At 39.7% G+C, this 23182-nt stretch overlaps 1 protein-coding gene and 3 non-coding genes across 5 annotated transcripts; all 4 read right to left on the reverse strand.

The window, feature by feature from the left end:
• Positions 1 to 364: 364 nt before the first annotated feature.
• nfe2l1a (nuclear factor, erythroid 2-like 1a) lies at positions 365 to 22879 on the reverse strand. 2 transcript variants are annotated; one of them, XM_044330493.1, is made up of 10 exons: positions 22780 to 22879; positions 20966 to 21017; positions 20150 to 20542; positions 19882 to 20046; positions 10654 to 10848; positions 8423 to 8491; positions 8182 to 8328; positions 7862 to 8027; positions 6755 to 7459; positions 365 to 6603 (listed from the first exon to the last, which is right to left on the reverse strand). In XM_044330493.1, exons 3-10 carry the CDS (start codon positions 20429 to 20431, stop codon positions 5594 to 5596), a joined length of 2739 nt encoding a protein of 912 aa, XP_044186428.1. In that variant the 5' UTR covers positions 20432 to 20542; positions 20966 to 21017; positions 22780 to 22879; the 3' UTR covers positions 365 to 5593. The 2 variants fall into 2 exon arrangements, with proteins under 2 accessions (XP_044186428.1, XP_044186427.1); XM_044330492.1 differs by having other exon boundaries at positions 20150 to 21017.
• On the reverse strand, positions 12233 to 12305 carry trnav-uac. The gene has a single exon. It is a non-coding gene; the product is annotated as a tRNA-Val (tRNA).
• Positions 12827 to 12899, reverse strand: trnav-uac. Its single transcript has one exon. It is a non-coding gene; the product is annotated as a tRNA-Val (tRNA).
• On the reverse strand, positions 13503 to 13575 carry trnav-uac. Its single transcript has one exon. It is a non-coding gene; the product is annotated as a tRNA-Val (tRNA).
• Positions 22880 to 23182: the final 303 nt, after the last annotated feature.

Genomic DNA, 23182 nt, shown 5'->3' on the forward strand with positions numbered 1-23182 from the left:
GGAAGCCAAATAGTCACCTGTAGGGTTGCAAATAATGATTATTCTCATTATCAAATAATGTCTTTTTTTTTTTTTTTTCAATTAATAGTTTTGTCTATAAGGTGTTAAAAAAAGGCAAAATGTCCATCACATTTTCCCCATGTCCAAGTTGATGACATTAAATGTCTTTTCTTTTTTTGTCTGACAAACAGTCCAAAACTCAAAGATATGCAGTTTACACTGATAGAAAACAAAGAAAAGCAGTAAATCCTCACGTTAGAGAAGCTGGAACCAGAGATTTTTTTTTTGTTTTGTTTTGTTTTTTTTTTTTGCTTAAAACTGATAGATCAATTATCAAAATGGCTGCTTATTTTCTGCCAATTGATTCATAGACTAATTGCTGCAGCTCTAGTCACCTGCCAACAGGGCTAGAGCCATAACTATGAACCATATGCACAGACAACAGGTGATTCCCTGGCAGCTGTGGCCGGGAAGACCCCTTAAGTTCTCATGTCAGTTTTCAGTTTTATTAATATTTTCGGTGGAACTGAGGCTGGTTGGTTACCAAGTGGCTTGCAGAGTGTTCACACTTCACAGCTACACTAAAATCAGCATTTGCCTGATTGTAATTTTTCCACACTGCTATATCGAGTGCTAAAGAGTGGAAGTTCAGCTCCTGCCCGAAACAGCTGAGATGCCCTCTAACCTGTAGATGAGAGGGGCCATGTAAATTTTTTATGGAATCCTTCTGGGAATCTGATACAGGAGGTAATTATTTAGGCAGCATTTTTTTTTAAAGAAACCTAAATTTATTGTCAACCAACAGATGGAATCTCTCACAATTTTGCTGCTATGACAGATATGTTTCTCTGGGAAATAAGACTATGTTCATTTCAGTGTAAACGTGCCCCAATTTAGCTACATTCACATATTGTTATAAATGTGGGACTGATATGATTCCTTAACAAAAGTGTACTGTAGCTAAAATCAGTGTGGGAATTGACCGGCCATTGTGTGTAAATTTTTGGCTGTAATTTGTACATTTGCCTGCTCTGCCGCCATGTTGGCACGAGACCATCCAGCAAGCTTGACTGGCTGATGAAATGGTGAAAGTGGCTTGTTAATTCTTATACTCCTGCTACTTTGGCTGGTAGGCGGGGTGGGGGGTGGGGGGGTTTCCCGATGAGACTGTGGCTTTGTCACTCAGTAGGTACATGCCCTGTTAACACAACTGGGTTTTACTGCTAATGGAGGAGGTGATTGAAAGTGTGTTGAAAATGATCTTCATTTCCACTCCCTTGTTTTTAAACCTTCATGCACACCCTCAACCACTTGTGCATTTTGTAGGCTGTATTATTTTTAGCTTGCACCGGCCGGGCTACACTCAAGACATGATGATTCAGCACATTTGGAGTATTTCATGATTCCTCCTGGTTACAGACTGACACACGGTTAAAACAATGTTTTGATATTTGCAGTTTTTAATAGTAAATAGAACAGGATAGAAGTTTTGAATTCAGCATGATTAATGTGAACAATTCATATGAGGGGTATTTCTCTGATGTCTAATGTTTCCTATTATGTAATGTGTTGAATGTAGCTCGGCTGTGCTTATTTCTGTGTATACTGTATTCAAGCTAGCATAATAGCTTCCTGTTACCAGACCCAGGTTAGCTAGTTCAAATCCATGTCTCTGAACTGTTTACTTTTGCTGTTGAAAATTTATTAGAGAACTGACCTTACAGAGAAAATATAAGCCTCAGCTGATGATAACCCCCAACACAGCAGCTGTGACATATTTACTCGTTCTTACAGAATGATTACTTTAATGAGTCTCAACCCTCAGTGACGTGTTATGGAAGACGCAGTACAAGCTTAAAGCAGCAAGCTATATAAAACACAGGCTGGTTTTTAAACCACAGATTGTGTGTGCATATCAAAATCCCAGCCAGGTAATCCATACAGAAAGGCCAGACAATGAGCTGGAAAGACGTAAGCTGAGATGACCTCGGTGAAAATTTTGACCCAACTGTTGAGTCAATGTGGGAAATAATTTAAATCAACACAGTGGAAAATACCGTTTATAGCGTTTGAAGTCAAACCTCACACTGACCCTAATCAGTGACCCTTAAGATAACTGCTTGTTTTTGCTTGTGTTTTGATTTAACAGGTTCATACAATTAAATGTATTCAGATTAAGTAAACTTCCTAAAGAATTTTTTTTTTTTTAACTTCTGGCATTTGGGGCGTTCTTATTTCTTCACCATGTCCATCAGTATTAAGTGTGAGATATACTGACAAGCTTCTGTTACACTATTCACCATTGAAAGGAGGGGGTTGAATTAGCTGCACCTGGGTCTGCTAGTTAGCTTTTCTATCTCATCTCTGAAGCTTTTCTCTGTATTTAGCGGATTAGCTTGTGTTGTCCTGTTGCATGTTTATTGGTTTACCTTGCAAAGTCACTGTCATGGCTGTTCTACTTTTAATTGTCTGTTTTGGACAATAAAGTTGTTTCGTTTTCGTAAATAATTGTCTTTTGGTGTCTCAATCTCCTTTTTTAATGGCACACAATAGGAAAGGTTCAACTTCCACAGCTGCATGAGCTAAAATTAATGTTGGCCTTTATTTTGTTCCGCCATTGAGTCCTTATGTCTGTACCAACTTTCAAAACATGTTTTCACAACAAGTATGCCACAATATTGAGAAATCCTATTCGTATTATTGCATATCAGTAACTAGAAATGTTCAATCATCAAGTGTTTGTATGCGAATCAAATGTATATTTAACTGTTTCAGAGAACTCGGGGATCCTAGAAAATGAAATGTTAAAGAAACATGTAACCTGTATTCTTTAAATTTGTAATTTCTATGATTTATTGTCAGTCTTTCAAACTCATCAGAATTCCTGTACTTCACAGTCTTGCTATAATTCTTGCATCATGCAAACATGAGCATTTGATTGTATTCATGCTGAATCATGTATAGTGTAGATTTTAGGATGGACCTTGTACTGTTTATTGACTTTCTCTCTCCAAAGTATGGAAAGTGTGTAGCTGTTGCTGCTTTTCAATCCCAACTGACTGAGGAGAACTTTGGAAATAATCTCTGAAATAATTTGGGAGCTGAGACCAAGTCTGAATGTTTATGCAATACACGTATTCTTAATTGTAGGAATGAGTGTATTATTAATTTTAATAAGAGCACAATTATTAATTCTTAGACAATTGATGCACTTAACACCATAATTTAACTGAGTGGTTCTTGACCTCTGTTTTTATTGGTCTATTTGATTTAAGATCTTTTCATTTACAAAAATCTTTTCATTTACAAAAAGCAAGGTCCCAAGTCCTTGAATACCAGCAAGCACGTTGGGAATCCACAAAATGTAAAAACTTAACAACCAATAAGAGCTTGTTCCATCAGTGGTAATGACAGACATGCAGGTTATTTAACATAAAAAGTTCACACTTTGTCTTCATAAATGAGAAAGACAGGTGGAGACATTTTCATTCCAATGATATCTGGAAAACACACAGGCATATACATAAACTTGACTGTAAAATACGCACTGAAAACATGCAACAATTTCTTGCCTAAAAGTTATCTAACATTACAAGTTGTGTTTTTCAGTGATTTGACTACACATGGGGAGCGTTTCCCTCTGATTGTGTTTATTCCTGAGAAATTTGTGAATACCACACCAGTTGCATGACTTTACCTAAACATAAGACATTCTACACTAAAATCTGGAATACTGCAAATTGGGGTAAAATTTGTATAGGTGTATGTTGTTCTTGGCATCAAGAGTTCAAACTGCTACTGTGTTTAATTTCTTTTAATAATGATTTAATCAGAATCTCTGTGGAGTTCTGTCTTACTCAGCTATGTGCACAGCCACCAGAGGGTGACATGCTAACTTCAAACAATTCACAAATCAGTCAGGAGTTTGGACATTTGTAAGAATCCAGATTTACCTGTTTTAAAAGAACATGTCTTACTGTATAATTTTGTCCCATCAATCTTAAAACATTAAAAGCTTAACAACTTGACTTAGTTGTCTTATTTTTTGCCCATTTATTAAAGATCTGCTAATCAATTTAAGATTGACAGCAGGTTCCAATACTGTGTATTGAAATTTGGCTGACCTTTACCCTTTAGCTACATTTGGAACACAAATTTCTAACATCTTTTTGATGTTTTAAATGGACAACATTTTCACAGCTTCACAGACACATAAAACTATTGAAAATTACACTTTTAAACGCACAGATAAAACCCACTGCTATCATGCTTTCAGACCACAAGAAAAAAATACATGCACCACTTATGGATAAAAAGAGCTATTCCACAATCAGTTTGTTGCAGTCTGCTCAGTGTTATTTAAACATCCATGAAGCCTTAAAAATCCCTAAGCAACAAGTTCCCTATCCAGCAAATCAAGCATATTATATTATCTATTTGTTCTTATTTTATTCTTATCAACTTTTCCTTTAAAGAGACAAAAAGCTTAGCTTATATACTGTCCCTGACACCTTCTAAGTTGGTTTAGTGGTAGGAGGGGCACTCTGAAAAGAAGGGTCCATTTCCAGGACAACTGCCAGTCTACATACTTCATGTTATTCCAAGATGTCCAAGGAAGTGGCCAAGGTGGCAAATTTCCTCTCTTGCTATGATCTGAAAAGGTTCTGCTGGAGATGGTGCCTAATGTCTTGGAGTTTTGGTGAATAGCAATGTTCATTTTGGCAAGAGGGTGGCATGTGGTTACTGCACCAAATGGAAACTGAACATACCCAGGTGTGTCCCCATGAACTCAAGTCTTTATCCTGCTGAGGTGTCTTTGAGTGAGACACCCCACTCCTACCAGATGATCTCCAAACTGCCATTATCACAACTTCCCTTCCTGTGTACCAGCAACCATTCCTTGCTGGCTCAGAGTCATTGTAGTGTCTGTTTGGCTTAGCTAACAGCAAGGATCCAGCCTGCTGTCAGTTTGTTGCCCAGTCTCTGAGGTGGCTGATGTAAGAGAAAGCAGGTTTTTACATAGGCACTGAACTAGCATTTTAGACTGTGGTCCCACTTCATCTATCTGTTGTTTTAATTCCACTAAGTACTAACAGTCTAGAATGACCTCTGAGATGTTTGGGCTTAACAAGTGTTGTATTCAAGTCCTTTTTCAGTGTAGAAAATGCTTACAATGAAGAATGGAGAGCACCACATCCTGGAGTTGAAGTTTTCTTATCTTCAACATGATAATCACATCCTCTTTCAAATAATTCCTCTTTCTTCTGTCCTGATTTCCTCTGTCCAGACATCCTTCCATCAATCCATTAATCTATCAATTCCTTAAATAGAAAAATCCCTGCCCACGAAATCTGTTTTGGAGTTTGAGGATTTTGTAGTTCTTTGGAGACTCTGCACCTGCCATTGACACCAGATGCACAATTTCTGTGTTCCGTCATTCACCACTGCATCACTATTTTCTGCTTTTTTTTTTGTGGTTTTGATCACACACCTGTGTTGGAATAACACTATCTGTTAAGGGATCTCTTTATCCTCCCTACGTTTCCAAATGTCTAAAACATTTTGTGAAAATATTCCTGGCATCTCCTCATCCTCACTTTTTCTTGCCCCTCTGTTTCTTGCTGCTTTTTTCACCTGTCAGTGGCAGCTCTGCCCCTTGTTGGCGAGGAGCCACCATGACACTACCATTTGGCCCAAAATGAAGCATGTGCTCTGCAGTGTCCAGTGGCCTCCCCTCCTCGTCCCTCAGCCTGGAAAAGACTTCCCTGTACAACATACTCAGTCTACGTTTCATTTCCTGCAGATTCCTCAGGGCCTCCTGTTTCTCTCGGAGCAGCCGTGAACGGTGGCGCCTCAACCCTGATACATCCTCCTCCAGTCCCAGAAGCATGCCCAGTTTCCTCTGCCTGCAGTTCTGAGCAGCTATCTTGTTCTTTCCGCGGCGTCGTATGTCCCTGACCAGGGTAAGCTGCTCCTCATTGAGCTGGTAATTGGCCAGTAGCTCATTGAACTCCTCCACTGGCAGATTAACAATCAGCTCATTGGAGAAGGGAATCTTCAGGGCTTGTGCACGCCATTCATCCCGGCTCCACATTTTGCTCTCAGTGATGTGTCTGGAAGAGGAGCGGTGGTAAGGGTTGTTGTTATCATGTCGCAGGGAGGATTTGGTGTGTTTGGTGGTCATCTTGCCCAGGTGTACAGAGGAGGCAGACGACAAGGGCTGGTTGTAGGTGTGATCGTGGTCGATATGCTCCAGCCACGGAAAGGCATTGAACAGCTTGTGATCCCCATAGTTGGAAGGGAAGAGTTTGTTCATATCTTCAGAGTAGCCTCCCCCTACTGCCCCCATTTCCTCCTCTTCCTGCTCCTCCTGCTTTATTGTTACCTCCAATTCCATATCTGAACCAACTAACATGTCCTCAGCATCTTCGTCCTCGTCTTCAGAGAAGGGACTTCCCACAGCTGACACACAAGATGAAGAAGAGGTTGAGGAAGAGGAGGAGGAAGAGGAATACGAGGAGGCCTCAGAAGTGCATGGAGAAGCAGGGCTGTGGCTGAAGTCCAGAGAGAGACCAGAGTCTGAGTCTGCCTCATCCTCACCGTCTAGGAGAAGGGAACAAGGAAAGGTAATGGTAAGTTTTACTGATTTTAATAAGGACTTGAATTTAGCATTGGTGTGCTCTAATGAGGAAAGGTATATTCAGTATTTGCTTTTAGTAACTATAGAAATAAGTCTATTGCTCTTGTCAGTTACCTTGCTGATGTCTCCTTGGTTGACCCTGTGCTTCTGTCACCGCCATGCCAGAGTGGTTATCTTCTCTCTCTTCGTTGCCGGTGATTTTGTGGTTGAACTGGCTAGGTTCCTGATGGGATATTTCACGATCAAGATAGCCCTCTTCTTCCAGCCTGGCCGCCATCTCAGGACTGAATCCCTCTTCCAGGGCCAGGTCCAACAATCTGATCTCGTCCAGGATGGCAGCATCCTCTAAGAGGTCACTAAGTGGGCTAGGGAGACCATCTTCATCCTCAACATCCTCCTCCTCGTCAACCAGAAAGATGCCAGAAGGAGATTTTGAAAGGTTTTGGGCCATATCTTTCTCCTCCAGAGATGGGGAAGAGCTGGAAGGTGTTAAGTCACTCGACTGAAAGGTAACATCAAAACTAGCAAGGTTTTCAGGGCAGGGAGCATACCGTGAACACAGGCTGCTTTCCATGTTATCCACAGGATCTTCTGTTAGCAGATTCATGTTGAAGGTACTCGTGTTATTGTCTTCATTTAGTCCCATGGAGAAGTCTTCTGATGGATCCTCTGCAAACAGACGCATGTGGTCTGGAAGACTGTGCGTGGGATTTACATGGGAGTTTTTCAAAGTGTCTCTTGTGCTCAACGCTGAACTGTGGTCATCCAGCTCTGCACTGGGGGTGAGGGGAAGCAGGGCTGGCTCTACCTCTGAATGGCCTGGTGACCCCAACAAACAAAGAGAAAGAGCAGGTATTATGCGAAACGTCAAGAATTGTGGGATTTACCAAAGCTTTTGCTATGATAAGTCACGGACCCTTCCTATTCTTGACCTTGGAAACAGCCACTTGACAAAAATATTCTCAACACAAGGTCCTACTTAATTAATAAATTAACATGACCCTTATATGGAAATTTGGTAAGGTGATAACAACTAAACCATGTCCATAAGCAATTGCATTTGCTGAGGAAGCCCATAAGATGTGTTTAAAAGATTAGGAAACAACAGCTAAGTAGGACCTTGTGTTGAGAATTTTTTGTCAAGCGGCTGTTTCTAAGGTCAAGAATGAAACTGCTCTCCATGAATTCGTACACCAAATGTCAGTTTCTGAATTGAATTACCATGCTGCAGGGGAGCCACCATAACTTCCTGATCAGTCTCTGTTAAGCCGTTGTCATGGTTGTTAGAGTTTTGTTGCAGAGATTCAGGCCTAACACCGTTAAAGATCCTATATGGTCTTGAATCCAGGGCATGGTCAAATGATGTCATCATGTCAACATCTGTGTTCTAGAAAGGAAGGGTGCACAATTTATTTCAATCTATAGTATCTTAGCTTAGTCATTTCACATCAAGTAATTTTCTGATCCTGTTTCTAAACTCATTGACTCATCTAGTTCTGTTTTGCCAAATTTAATTGAATGTTGTTTCTTCTACAAATCACCTCAGGCTCCATTACAGCCAAAAGATCCAGCCAATGGAGCTGCAGGTCCAAGGAAGGGTTATCGGTTGGGATGATGGGGGACAACTGGGGCTCCCTGCCTGGGAGCTGATGCTCTAGGTCTCCCCTTCTACCACCAACATCACATAACTGAGGGACAAGAAAGCAGAGGAAGCGCTGATTACAGTGAAATACATTACAAATGACATTACAGTACTGATCAAGGTCATGGTGAGGGCAGTACCTGTTGTTCCTCTGAGAAGGGAAATGTTTCATCCAATAGCCTCAAACACTCCTGGAGGGAGAAAGAGGTCTGAAAACAGAAAGGGAGAAAGAGCAAGAATGACGAACAGGGGTTTATAGAGAAAAGAACTTTCACTTTACAGTTTTGATGCGCTGGCTGCCTTACCCAATGATATCCATGTGTTTTTAGATTTACCAATGTGTGATTTCCTACATTTCTTCAATAACCCCCAAGTGTGTTTTTTGTGCTGTATACTAGGTGTAAGTGATGAGAGCAATAATGATTGCTGATAAAATGACTTTTTCAGTTAAGAACAAGGTGTCACCATCTTAGTTTAGCATTTGCTAATTATCACGGAACGCAAAGTACAGCTGAGGCTGATGGGTTTTGCCAGTATTTGGTCATAAACCAATGTATTAGATAAATCAAAATGTTGGCCTGTTAATGGCGCTGACTTAAAGATCAGAGGGTCACCAAAGTTTTGGCTATTCACGAATGTCAAATTTCAGTGTGGCTAAAATGTTGTGGATTAAAAGAGGGGCTACTTGGCAACCTGGTCTATTTCTTGTCCCTGCTGGTGTAAAGGTTCAGTGATGATGGCTCTAGAGTCTTTACTATTTGATTTTAGCATTACAATCAGATTAAAACCAGTTGTGATTATTAGTGGTTGTCCAGGAGCCAGCACACTGACGGCACATCAGTCCTCTATGGAATGACCTTTTACCAAGAGACAGTCTGACCACATGTGGCACCATGAGTGTGACAACTTCTTAGAAAGCATACTTGGTTTTCATTTGTCAAAATTAACCTGTGCCTCTCTCTTCTTTCCCTCTCTCTCACATCTATGGAGTTTCTCCAGTTTCATTTTAAGAAATATCTGTCTAGTCTTTCCATCTTTACTGGATCCTGTTCACAAATTAGACACTTCTGACCTCTGACCTGTAGTGCTATGTGGGAAAGGTGGTAAGCAGGCTTCTCTTTAGATCTGCCCGAAAAACAAGGAGCCCACTATGACATACTCGACCCATATTTGATATTTTTAAATGCTACTATGACAAACGTCAGAGGGTGAACTTCAATAAGTATCCACACTTACAGTTTTATTTCATCTTTAATGTGTCACACACACATGCATTTAGCATACCCTTGAGTGTAACAGGTACCTCAGAGTGCAGCTGCTCAAGTGTGTAACTCATGATTTCTGCTGAGCTGGCAGCAGTCAAGCATTTAAAGATGAAGCGTCCAGCTCTGATTCCAAGCATGACAGATGCTCTGATCACCTTGCCTAACACTCACACAAGTTTACATACAGTATGTATGTTAGGCAGGTTCTACTGATACAGGATTTTTTAAGGCTGATGGGAACTTTGGACTATAGCTGCAGTCAGTCGCTATTTACTGCTGAATCAAAATATCTCAACTTTTTCAGACTGTCACTCTTTGCAGTAGGCTAATGGTCCCTCACAACCTAGCCTTAAACAAATTTGGATAAACGTAATCATTAGATAGCTTCATATGATAAACAGGTGGCATTTTTTGATTCTTGCTTTTGCACAATATTCTTGTCTACATCACTCAAGGCTTCAGTATGCTTAAAACAAAGTGCTTGTCAAATTGTCTAAAAGCATCTGATTCCCCCTTTCCAACGCTTAATTTGGTGGGGGTGGTGTCAACAATTTTTGTAACTTTCTGAAACAGAAAGAAGTGTGAAAGCAGAGTTTTAAAGAATCTGTCTGAAATTGTGCATGTTATCACCATTTGAACAATGAATTGTGTTGAGACACACAAAAGACACAGAATTCTTGGAGAGACATTGGGGAAGTGGTGAGATGCAGAGGCTATGACAGCATGCCTTTAGATGTGTTAGGATGACACATTAAACAACCAAGTTCATTTTACAGGTGAATAACATGCAAAATTTGTGATATATTAATCATGCTTTCTGGGATTGACTTGTTTCACCAAACTACTACAAGGCTATGGCCCTGTGAGGCTCATCACAAATCATACCAAAGTTAACGGCATATCATCCAATAGTTTTATAATATTGTAATCCGGACCAACATCAACCTCCTTAGAGTCATGCGGCTTGTATGGCTCAAACTTCAAGTAATCAGTGTGTCTTCCAGTTTTTTCATTGTCTTCAGAAGCTAAAATTCATGAAATAGCCTTTTATAATAAATACATGCTAAAAAAATTTATTATTCTATCATATTCTTGCTATGTCTTACCTGGTCTACTTCATTTTGAGTCAGCTCTCTGTTGTTAGCATGTTGGTCAGAACCTTGTGGTCTTTCTCCGCCCTCTCCCCTCCATTGACGTCTGTGCATCCTGGCCAGGTCTTCCTCCTCCTCTTCCTCCTCCTCCTCTTCCTCTTCTCTGTCATCCATAGCAGCAATGTGATGAAGTACATTATGTGTTCCTTCCTGGTTGCAAAGACAATAATGAATAACTTAGTACAGCCTATGCGCTGCAGGCTCTCAAACTGCCCAAACACTCAGACATTGGTTCAACATATCATGTTCAGTACTGGACAGTCTCTCTGGAAAGGCCATCCCATTGACTTAAAACACTGGTTCTAATGTGTTTTGAACCTAGGACCTTCTCAGTGTAAAGCAGAAGTGATAACCACTACACCATAGAACCTTGTGTTTGATTCTAATTTGTTTCATAAATTTAAAGCAATATCTTTTTTTGGCTTCTTTGTGGAAACAAACAAGATGCAAGATGTTTCCCCCTTTTTCCAGTCTTTATGCTAAGCTAAGCTAAACATAAGCATATTTCCCAAAAAGTTAAACTTTTTTTCTCAATAAATATGGTTCCAGTGAGTAAGATCTGGATGTCTACTTTTAAAATTGTGACAGTCAAGGCATCCTGTGGCCCACCATGCTTTGTTTAAACATCATACCTGGGATACGCCCTGCACCCATAATACATGAAGTCATAGTTCCACTGGGTTTCAAACGCAGGACCTTCTGCATATAAAGCAGACGTGATTACCTCTACACTATGGAACCTCACAACAAAAACTCCAATGTGTTTGACGGTCACAATATTTTGTCATAAATATCAAGCCATAACATATGCTAAAGGATCAATTATTTTATTAGTATTCAACAACTACTGCTCCCAAGAGGCGTGCTGCGTTGGATTTGATTGAGACTTGATTGTACAACACGTTACACTTTAAGAAAGGAGAAAATGGGTTTTTCATATAAAAATATGTCAAATGCATCTTTTGGAAATATATGCTGATAGTAAGTACAATGATATGCCAAGAAACACAAGGTTACAACACAGCTAGTGAAGAGGTAATATATCACTAACCACTGGAGTAGTACAGTGTAGTACTTCCATATTACCAGGCTGTATGTACAGTATGTAAAGGCTCCTATTTTACCCAGAGACAGACAGCCAGACTCAGAATAGCTTTAACCTTCTCCTGACCTGGCTAGGGGCTTACAGACAAACCCAGAGACCCTCAGCAGCTGGCCAGCGAAGACATGTATGTGGCTTTGAACATACATGGGCCTAACGCGTACACATATCCCTGTCTTCACTATATGAGTGCAACTGAGAGCCCAATTTTTTTCTATCTGCAATAGTCTGTGAACACGACTAAGGCTGTAACCTCAGACTCAGGATAGATGATAGCTAATCAACCTCTCAGAGAGGAACTTACGTCTTGCTTTCCATGACAATTCTCTTTAATGGTTTTACATGGTATAGTGATATGGCTTAAGGCAAATGTGACCCAACAGACTTTAGTCTAATTTGAGATAGGCTATGGACCCTGAGGACTTAAAGGATTGGTTCCACTGGGTTTTGAACCCAGGACCTTCTGCGTGTAAAGCAGACGTGATAACCTCTACACTATGGAACCTTGTATGCAGCCAGTAATGATGGTGTTTTCCAAAATGCAAAGCAAAATTTTCAGCATGCAAAATCATATTAAATAGATTAATATGATATGATTGATATGTATGCATGTATAATATGTACAACCTTAATATTTGGCTCCGACTCCAATACTCCCCATAAAGAAACACCAAACTCAGCAGGGTGTGGGGAGTGACAATAATAACTTTCCTCCTAGGCAAAGAGCCTATAGGTTGATGCTGGAGTAGGGCAGGAGCTTTTGAAATACTATGAGGATTTATGTTGCAGTGAGAGGAGTATGCCATAGCGGTAGACTCTAGTTGGCTGTCTGAATTAGCACGCAGGCTTTGCTTCATTAAACCCTATTCTTGGGGCATTCTATGAAATACCTTTACAATTATAGTTTTCTTGAATGGTTTTACATGGTAAAATGGTATGGCTTAAGGCAAATGTGACCCAGCAGACTTCCTCAAAGGATTAAACTTAAGATAAGCTCTACACCTTGAAGACGTAAAGTAAAAGTTGTGGTTCCACTGGGTTTTGAACCCAGGACCTTCTGCGTGTAAAGCAGATGTGATAACCTCTACACTATGGAACCTTATATTTAGCTATTAATGATGCTGTACAAAAATGCAGAAAAAAAGTTCAGTCAGCCAAATGACATGGAATAGATTATATGTGAGTATAGAATATGTAAATCATTGATATTTGGCATCAGTGCGTCTAAGATCTGACCCCATCACTCCGCACAATGAAACACCAAGCTCTGCACAGCAGAGAGTGGGGAGTGATGGTAATAACTTTTCCCGTAGTGCTACATAGGCTGCAGCATAGCCACAAGCCACAGCATAGCCTTCAGGTGAGTGGGGTGGCAGCAGGCATGCAGCAAGATAGTGAGTGAACCACTGACTGTTTAAGTACACCGCCATGATTAAAAGTGCGCTTTGGATTTATGTTTCAGTGAGAGGAGTATGCCATGTGAGTGTAGCAGTAGACTCAAGTTGGCTGTCTGAACTAGCTTGCTGGCTTTGCTTCATTTAACCCTTATCTTGGAACATGATATTAAACATCCTTTCCAATGACAATTTTCTTCAGTGGGTGTACATGGTATAAAGATATGGCCTAAGGCAAATGTGACTGAACACATTTCCTCAAAGGATCAAACTTGATACAGGTTCTGCACCCCGTAGACATAAAGTGCTGGTTTCACTGGGTTTTGAACCCAGGACCTTCTGCGTGTAAAGCAGACGTGATAACCTCTACACTATGGAACCTTATATGCAACTGCTAATATCACTTTTCAAAAATTCAAAGAAAAAAGCTGAGTCTGCCAAATCACATGGAATAGATTATATGTGAATGTAGAATATGTAAAGCTTTGATATTTGGTGTCTAGGCTCTGACGCCATCACTCCCCACAAAAAAACACCCAGCTCAGCACAGCAGGGTGTGGGGAGTTATAATAACTTTCCTCCCAGCGGAACTTTGGGTCCGTCCCAATACATACACCTGCGGTATTTGCAAGTAGTCAAGTTAGATACTTGTGTGACGTACTTCCGGTAACTGCCACAGTGCCCAAGGGCCCATTAATACTGCAAGAGTTTGGAGGTTTATGGGAACTCATTGGGACACGCTTGTAAAAAGGACATCCCAATCACTCACACAAATACAAAATACTGTATATGGCACAATCAAGCTCAGATGATTTGTTGAAGTAGGGGTAGGATCAACCATATTACACAGTCAGATGACAGTAAAAAAAATCACATTCAAGAGCTGAGAGGGGAAATACAAAGCAGTTAAAGAGTTAGGCTATATTGAAGCATGAAGGTTTACTGTACATAAAAGAGACATAACACAATATTATTTTGAATGGTTTCTGTCTGATAACATTTTTTTAAGGATGGACCTTCTACGTGTAAAGCAGACATGAAAATCCTCTACACTATGGAACCACTTGGTACTTAATGAGAACACAGCTTTATAAATGTCAACAAAAATAAAAATTACTTGTGAAACTAAGAAAATGCCATTAAGGAAAAAAATATACTCAAAGGCAGCTAATCAACTGTCACTCACGGTATAAAAATGGACTGCATCATTTAGTACAAATTCCCTTAAGCACTTTGTTACAGAAAGGACAATCCACACCAAGGTGGCTTTTGAAATCTGACAAAATTCTGAGATACCATCCTACTACTACATGGCCAGCATATGAGCCAAGCTAGGGGTGCATTCAACGGTTTTAACGCACATCCTCTGACCTATCAGGTAACAGTCAACAAGCTCATGGAATGATCATTCTAAATACAGATGGGTTTTTGTATGGTTGCAAGCTAGAGTATATCATTTTCTATAGTTCAACCTCTACCAATTTATTTTTGACAGAACCCTGTGAAATGACCTCTGCTTGGAACAAAATGTTTTTCAATGATAAATGTCCAATGTGTTATGCAGCTGATGGTGAGGAATCAGTCTACCTAGGATTACTTACCAAAAATATAACTTTTACATAATAATGTTATTACGCTTTGGTTGATTATTACACTCTGTACATTCTCACTTTCTTGTTACGTCATTTAATCTACCATTTGACACAAGCAAGTTTTGCTGCTTTCTTCCTGCAACACTGCTGAATAAGGAAGCATAGGTTAGCGCCTCATGCATTTATGTAAGTTTGTTTACATGCATGCCTCTGCCTTTTTGCATTTGAGTGTGTGTGTGTGTGTGTGTGTGTGTGTGTGTGTGTGTGTGTGTGTGTGTTGATGCAGTAAACAAGAGGGATTGCAAAACTGAAAGATGTAAATGTGTGTCAGGACGCAATGGACCAGTGATCAGGTTTCAAAACAAGCCAGTCAGTCACAAGGCCAGGAGGAAGCTAATAAAGTGTTTTGTGTGTATGTGACTATATGTGTGTGTGTGTGTGTGTGTGTAAGCGTGCCATTTGATACACAAGGGGAATTCAAAAACACAGTTATATTCACTTTCAGTTTGAAGAAGAGAAGGTAGCAGATGGCATGTACTTAGGTCAAGTTTGTAGTGTGTGTGTGTGTGTGTGTGTGTGTGTGTGTGTGTGTGGCTGGCATGCAGACAGATATATAGGCCTGCTGTAAAATGACACTGAGCTTCAGCTGTAGCTCCTGATAACACACTGAAATACTTCAATCCCAGCATGATCAGAGTTTTTCTCATTTCCTGTACTCACTCTTTCCTTTCCACTTTCCACTGTAGTGTATTTGAGTATATTGAATTGAGTACTTGTACTGTCTATAAGATGTCACAAAATAGTGGAAAATGCCAATTACAATTACAAAGCTGCATAATTTTCAATGAATTAACTAATTGTTTAGCTTCCTATTCAAAGTGGCAAATTGGAGGTGAATGGGAGTGAAGGAGAGTGTGACAACTAGCCAATATGAATACACATTTGAAAATTTGTTAAATCAGAATGTGTCTATGTATTGTTAGAATCACATTAAAAGGGATACCAAAAGTTAAAAAAAAAAAAAAACTTTTAAAAACATGGTGACAGAAGACAGCTTTTTTGAAAAAAACTGAAATGATGATTTTGTAACAAAAAAGTCCACATATGTATCCAAAATATCCACATATTTGTGTTCAGGAGGAAAATAAACACACATATAGGATTATAAACTTGGCATGAAGCTCATCTTTCGTATATTCATTGTCAGAATAACCAATAAACTTCCAGCTATGATAAGGTGACTGCACATGACACGCCTCCCACCAATCTGATTTAGTTATAATATCTGAACACCACCTCTGAGTAATAAAAATATGTATTGACCCACATGTACATGTCACTACCTGCTTTACTGACATGTATGATATTGTTGACATATACAAAAAACTTCCAACAACCCTGATTGTGATTTTCTGTTGTGATTCAATGCCCGGGTTCATTTAAATCTTATTAGTAATTTTATTATTTTTAAGCATCCACCTCTCATATAGACACACACACACATACAGAGTTGTTCTCTTCTGCTTCTTCTGTTGCTCTGCTTGACACTAGAACCCTAATAAACTGCCACACATGACTCTGTCAGACACACACACACACACAGACAGTGTGTGCATATCCTGACTGGACGTGTAGGCCAGTGTGAGGGCTATTTATACATTGTACAGTTTGTTTGTTAGCACCGGCTGCTGTGTTGTGTCTGAGTGTGTGTTGTGGAGTCTGTGGGCGTTTTATTTTAGGACACAATTCAGTTTGTGTGACCCTACATTTAAACGATTGAATTTATTTTATTGGTTGCTGGTAAACGTGAAACTGTAATGGAATATTTTTTCAGCTCTGCCATCTTCTTTGCATAGACCGGCAGAGAGGTTTACATGTACATAGTTCCAGTGTAACACCTTAACGCTGCTGTATAAATCCTGCCTCAGTCTGTAGAAATGATTTCTGCTCCAGTATGAACTGTGCCTCAGGGTCAGGAGTGGCCTCTTCTATAGCTATTTTAGACATGCCTTCGTGCTTGATGAGCTCTACAGATTACAGTATTTTTAGTTTTAACATGTCTGTATCTGAAGTGAAAGATCTGTCAGTCTTCCATAATTAGGACAGCAGTCAGCCAGTCAGTCAGGTAATGTATGTGCTTCAATCTGTCTTATAGGCCAGAGCTTGACCAGACATGTCTGAGGTGTTGACATTGTTAAATGGAGCTCACAGCATACATGTAGGTTCAGGCAGGAACATGCAGTCAGTGGTGCCACCCAGATCAGCTGATCATCAGCTAATATCCCTTCCATATGTTATTTGACTTACACTAATTCATGCACTGTTGATTGAACTTATCCGCATTTGTACCAGTCATACTAGTTTTTGCCCTGCCCACTATGCTTTCTGACTCAGAAGCAAATCTGTTGGACCAAAATGCCAAAGTCACTTAGCTTAGTCTCACATTGCCAGACCTGTCTCTACCTTACCCACTGTTCTAACATACCTTTACAAAAACAGGGCTGTACTGCGGTGAGAGAGCACAGTTTTTTCTTAACTCAAGCATCTGCAAAGGTCTGCGTGATGTAAATTTGGTCATCTGCCTATGTTCGCTAGGGAGGTTTGCACCGTACATACAGAATGTACATACCAACAAACGTGTGTGAACATTCCATGTACACAGACATCCTAGTATTAAGAGAACTGTGTATATTGCCTATAAGTGTGCAGATGTGCCTAAATTTAAAAGGCCAGCCATGGAAACAGACTTAAAGCTGCACTAATCAATATTTCAATATTAACAATGTATTAATTGACTACCTGTAATGTGAAACTGGTCACTCATAGAGATGAACCAACACAGAATTATCACCAAACTCTGCAGTTCCCCTAGGCTCTATGGACTGTTTTAGTATCTTTCAGCTCATTGTTTTGGTTTTACTGCCCATAACTTACATTTCCAGCAGCAGCTGGCAGTCAGCTGCTTTCAGCAAAAAAGCTTTGATTAACCCACTATCTGCAGTAGCTGCCTGATGAAAGTTAGTGACTAGCTGGTGAACAGAGTGGAGGATTTAGCACTAAAGTGACAGCGACCAAAACAGAGCTAAAAGGAGAGGAAATATTGGACTTTGATTCGTCAGGTGGATAGAAACGTGACTCTAAATGAATGATAATGTTGCTGTGCATCTGCTGAATGTGTAAAAAGGCAAATGACTGCTAAGAAGTTCACCATAAGAATTTTATAAGGTGATATGTGTTAGTGTTTTTAGCTTTTTCTGGTGTCCCCAAGTGACCAGAAAAAGAAGATTAATGCTGCTTTCAGGATGTTCTCACAGTTTTTCAAGTCTGTCTTAAAGCAATACTCACATGCCCATATGCATATAAACAATTATTGGTCGCTGAATGGTTTCTCTTGTCAATGCTGGCTGTGATGAAATCCCCTCCTAAGGGGATTCCAATGTAAGAAGCTATTATGAGGCTTCAGCAGACTGAGTTAGACAAATCAAGAGGGTATCTTGCAAAGTCACACTCTTTTTAGTTCAAAATTCCCTCTTTGTGTTACTATCCCTCAGCAAGAAAAAACTGTGGAAATGCAAAGAGGTAATTTTGCACTAACAAGAAACTCCAGACAGACTTAACACTAAATCTATCCTGTAAGTATATGAAATCAACCTGCAATAACCAGGATACTGAAGGTTGTTTATTTAAAAGGTGTATTCTCTTCCGCAGGGTGTTTCTACCATTTCAACTGTACCGACTGTATTCCCTCATTTTCCTTGTGAAGTCATCTAGTTTCAGTGGTGACTCATGTAACTATGACTCATATCTCACATGGCATTACACTCAGTTTAGTGGTAAGTCAAAAACAAAAACACCACTGATGACTATAATTAACATTAAGAAATAACTTATGTGTCTGTTCATTCCTGCATATACTGCTACTTTGGTGGTATTTTGGGTGGGTCAATAGTCTACAAACAAACTTTGTTAACAAGTTTCCGGTTTTGGACTGTACATGAGCTCTTGTAAAAATAAATAAAATAAAATAAAAAACACACACATTGAAATCGGGTTTCTGCAACAGTAATCTTGTTGGGTTTTTTGTTTTTTGTGACATTCAGAAATGAAGTTACTGTAACTTAAACCTGCAATAACTGATTTTTTTGCCACTTGGAGTCAGCAGAAACAAGACAACATCTGACATATCACCTTTTTCACATATGACAAAATTGATGGCAAACATTTTTTCCACATCCAGTTAACAGAGTCTACAGAGGGTTTATCAGAGCTTTTTTGCTTAAAACATCTCCCTGCTGCTGCTGGAAACAAGGTTGATGGGATGGTTTCACAGTGTAGTGGTTATTGGCTTAACACACAGAAGGTCCTGGATTTGAGACCCAGGGAGCCACAACTAAAAGGTGTCAGTATACTTGAAATGAAGTGATTGTCAAAGAGAGTGTGAGGGAAAGTTTGACTCTGCAGCAGTAGTAAAACCCTTTACATGAACAAGGGCTTTTGCTCTAGATCCGACAGGGCTATGGCATGGACAAAGGTCAACAGAGACTGCTGATCTGACCTAACATAACCATGTCATCTCTGACCTAAAAACATAAGCTAACCACTTCTGCATAAACATACATATTTTTTAAGTGAAAACCAAAACTATATTGTAATTTTAACATACAGTATAACCCATAGCAATTTGCTTGGTATGTTGCAACCCTTTTACAATAGTACTCAACCAAGCTAAGACGTGTAGGTTTTGACATTCAGACTTCAGCTTTGTTTCCTAAAAAATATTATACATTCTGAACATTTCACAAGGTTTCTATATTATCAATATGGCAGAGCTTTTTGTCCTGTTAGTGTATGAAGGCTTTCTTTGGGTCGTAGAATCTACAAGTCCAAGAAATTAGAATAGTTAAACTAAGAAGAATAGTTTGATGTTTTGGGAAATACACTTATTCGCTTTCTTGCCAAGAGTTGCATGAGAAGATTGTTACCACTCACATATCTGTAAGCTAAATAAGAAGCTAGGGTCTCAGGTAGACAAGAACATGCTAAAACAAAAACTCTAAATGTTCTAAAACACTCCGTGTGAATGAAACAGCTGTACCTCTTTATTATCATCATCCTCTTCTTCTTCAAGCATACCAAGTCCAGCTCTGGTCTCTGCAGGCGGGGCAGTTTGGTTTCTCTCTACCACAGCAGGAGCTCTCTCCACTGGCAGAGGATCTGGCTCCCGCTGGACCAGCCACGTCTCCAGCTCTGCATGAGGAACCTGAGAGAAGGGTATTAAACAGTTCAAAATTCAACATGTTTCTCTTACAAACTACAGGTCTTTTAGCCATGCTCTTCAGCTGGAGATAGACATGTTTCCATACCTGTAGTCTGTCCAGAGAGTGGACCCAGCCCAGCAGCCTTCGTGTCGTGAAGAACCCATCCAGATCCACACTCTTTGGGTGCAGGTCATGGCCGTCATCCAGGCGATTACGAAGGTTGTGGAACTGCGTTTGGGTGAGTGCCCAGGTCGGACCCAGGATCATCTCATGCAAGGATGGAAGCAGGTAGGGCTCCAGTCCCACGTCAACCCTCACTCCACACAGGCTGAGAAGGATGACCGTCTGGATAAGACCCTCAGTGAAGTATTTCTTTAGGTACAGCATGTTCGGACAGCGTACAAAGAAGTCAGCAGTGTTCAGGTTTCAGCTTGGTCACCACCACAGTCTCTTTTGCTGAAGTGTCCTTGGTCACTAGAAAGTCTGTCGGGCACTAACCTGTATAATGAAGGAGAGGGGCAACAAAAAAAAAGCAAAAATTCCCCCTCCCTTCAGGTCCAATGCAAAAATTCTCAAAAATGTCCTTGGTATTATGAAAATAACTCAGTTTGGAAATTACTTAGTTTTAAATACTATACTTTAAATTCTTTTTCTTTTTATATTAAATTATAATGCACAATTGCACTAGTAGAGAGTTGGGACTTTTTATCTTAAGTATAAAAATGTTTTTGTAGAATAACCTCACTCCTCTCAGCAGATAATGTGCCCCTAAATAAGTCACCATACAGTTCTACCCAACTGCTCTAATGAGCTACTCAGTGTCCAAGAGTAGAAGATGCTGGTTTTTAAAAGGAATTCTTATCAGGGTTGATTCTGATAAAAAAAATATTGAAACAAAGAGAAGAGTGTGACTGTTCTTACAGTCTCATCTACAACATGTTGATCCTCACAGAGACTCCACAAATCCTTCCTCCTGTGAATAAAGAGATCAGCTTACTTCAGAGCAGAGGACTAAAGGTGCACAAAAACAACGCAAGTTAGTGCAAGCAATTCATGATGTTAATGTTCTTTAATGTTTTGCACTAATTATACCTTTGCTTAAGGCTGCAATTAACAATTATGTTCATTATCAATTAATCTGACTAGTCTTCTCAATTAATTGATTAATTTTTTGGTTTATAAAATATAAAAAGAATACTGAAAATGTGCCTCACAATTTTCCATAGTGCAAGATGACACATTCAAATGTCTTGTTTTGAACAACCAACAGTCCAGTCCACAACCAGTCCAGTATTTATTGCTAATATCACTACTTTTACTACAGCCTGATAACACTGCCACAGCTGTACTAAAGATAATAACGACATTTCAGTTATCAACAATAATCTCCCATTGTCACTGCAGCCTGACCTACAGAGAGGTAGAGGTTGGGAGGTTTGTGTCAGGAGATAAGGCAGAGAGGAGAGATAGAGTCAGCCTGTATCTACACTCTAAGAAACTTCGACCTACTTCTAGAAAGGGCTTGGTAACCACCTGCCCATCCCTCAGTGCCTGGGTTACTCACTGCAGCCACATGATGTAATTGCCACTGTTTGCCTGGAAAAACCCTCTCCCTGTCTCCTCCCTCCCACTGGTCACTGGATATACTTTTCTTTTTTTGCTATTGTTTACAGAAGCTGAAGTGGAACAGCTGACTGTTACAGGAGCTTGAGGACCAGAAACTTCTCAGCAAAAAATACACAGAATATTTTCTTTTAATATAGTTCAGTGTAGTGTATTATATCATCTTGCCTAACATATGGTCTTGTGATATTATCCTGTACTGTGCCAATGGGTCTTAATATTGCTGCATGGTAACACAGTCTGATGTAACATTAGGGTAGGAAAGTGACACAGGATGCATCTGTCAACAAAGAACATATGAGATATAAGAAGTAATTTATCCCAAAGGCAATTGGCTTGCTCAATTCATAAAGACTTAATTCTAACTCCTGTTGGTGTTGTTATGTGATGAATGTATGTTTTAACAAACATTAAGATGGGCAAAAACTATTTCCAGTATGGTGGACAATAAAGTTGTAGCCTATTCTATTTGTGTAAAACATTACGCCATATACACTAGTAGGATGCTGTTTTACATTATAATTAACTTGTCGAACCGCCTATTGTATTGTTTAGTAGTCTGTTATAGCATCTGGTCGAGTGTTATTACACTAAAATGCAATACCATGCTTTGCACTAACGTTAGGCTATTTTAATCCAATTGTCCAGCTGAATTTTCCATGTCATTGTCATTCTGCGGTGATTGTCATGTTTCCTGTTGTTTTTAAATCCTCGGGTTGCGTGTTTAAATGAAGGAAATCTAGTTATAGTCAGCGCAACAGGTTGAACAATGTTTGATCATTCGCTGATGCTGAACTGATAACACTACATTTATGACAGGGAAACTATTGGAGATATCACGCAACTGCTGTAACGTTTTGACCAAACAGTTTTGTAACACGCAGAGAAAACACAGCTGCTCACTACTGAAAGCGCAAACTCACTGGAAAACACAGAAACATTAGCCTACAGGGAAATCAGAGGAATAATAGGCTGTACTGATTCCACTGGCTATTACAAATCGATGGTATCTTAATCTAACAAATCACTATTAAGAGTTAAGTTTAAGTCACTTCTGAGCTTATGGGAGTTTTAAAGCATATTATAAGGATATAGGATCATATGTGTCTTACCAGAAGTGGTTGTTGAGTGTTCACAGCGCAGTGTGTCAGTATGTTTCAGTTGCCGTTTGACAGTCAGACTGCCCCAACTTCAGTTTCTGTTCTTGGCTGATCTGGAGGGTGGGGCTTTTCAAAAGCTGAACCCCTGATGACGTATGACCAACTCCTCCCTGGAAAAAAATACACCAGCTGTGTATGTGTGTTTGTGTGTTAGGGGGGCACTGTGTAAGTGTGTTTGGAGATGGTAATCTGTGTGAGGCTATATTTATTGATGTGTGTGCTGAGATGTACTTTAATGAACTACTGAGATTGAAATACCAAAAAACATATTTTTTCATGATGTTTATGAATGATCCTCACATCTTTTCAAAGTCCTTGATTTATTTTCCATAGAAAGCAAACTTGAAAGACGTTT

Source organism: Thunnus albacares, chromosome 17, assembly GCF_914725855.1.
Source record: "Thunnus albacares chromosome 17, fThuAlb1.1, whole genome shotgun sequence".
NCBI classification, from domain to species: Eukaryota; Metazoa; Chordata; class Actinopteri; order Scombriformes; family Scombridae; genus Thunnus; species Thunnus albacares.

Excerpts from the sequence above, each read along its gene's own strand:
- nfe2l1a (XM_044330493.1), bottom strand. The coding sequence starts at position 20,431 with ATGCTGTACCTAAAGAAATACTTCACTGAGGGTCTTATCCAGACGGTC. Across the intron at positions 10,849-19,881 it reads AGGATGATGATAATAAAGAG|GAAGGAACACATAATGTACT; the intron begins GTACAGCTGTTT and ends CTTTGCAACCAG. Across the intron at positions 8,492-10,653 it reads CTCAAAATGAAGTAGACCAG|ACCTCTTTCTCCCTCCAGGA; the intron begins GTAAGACATAGC and ends TTCTGTTTTCAG.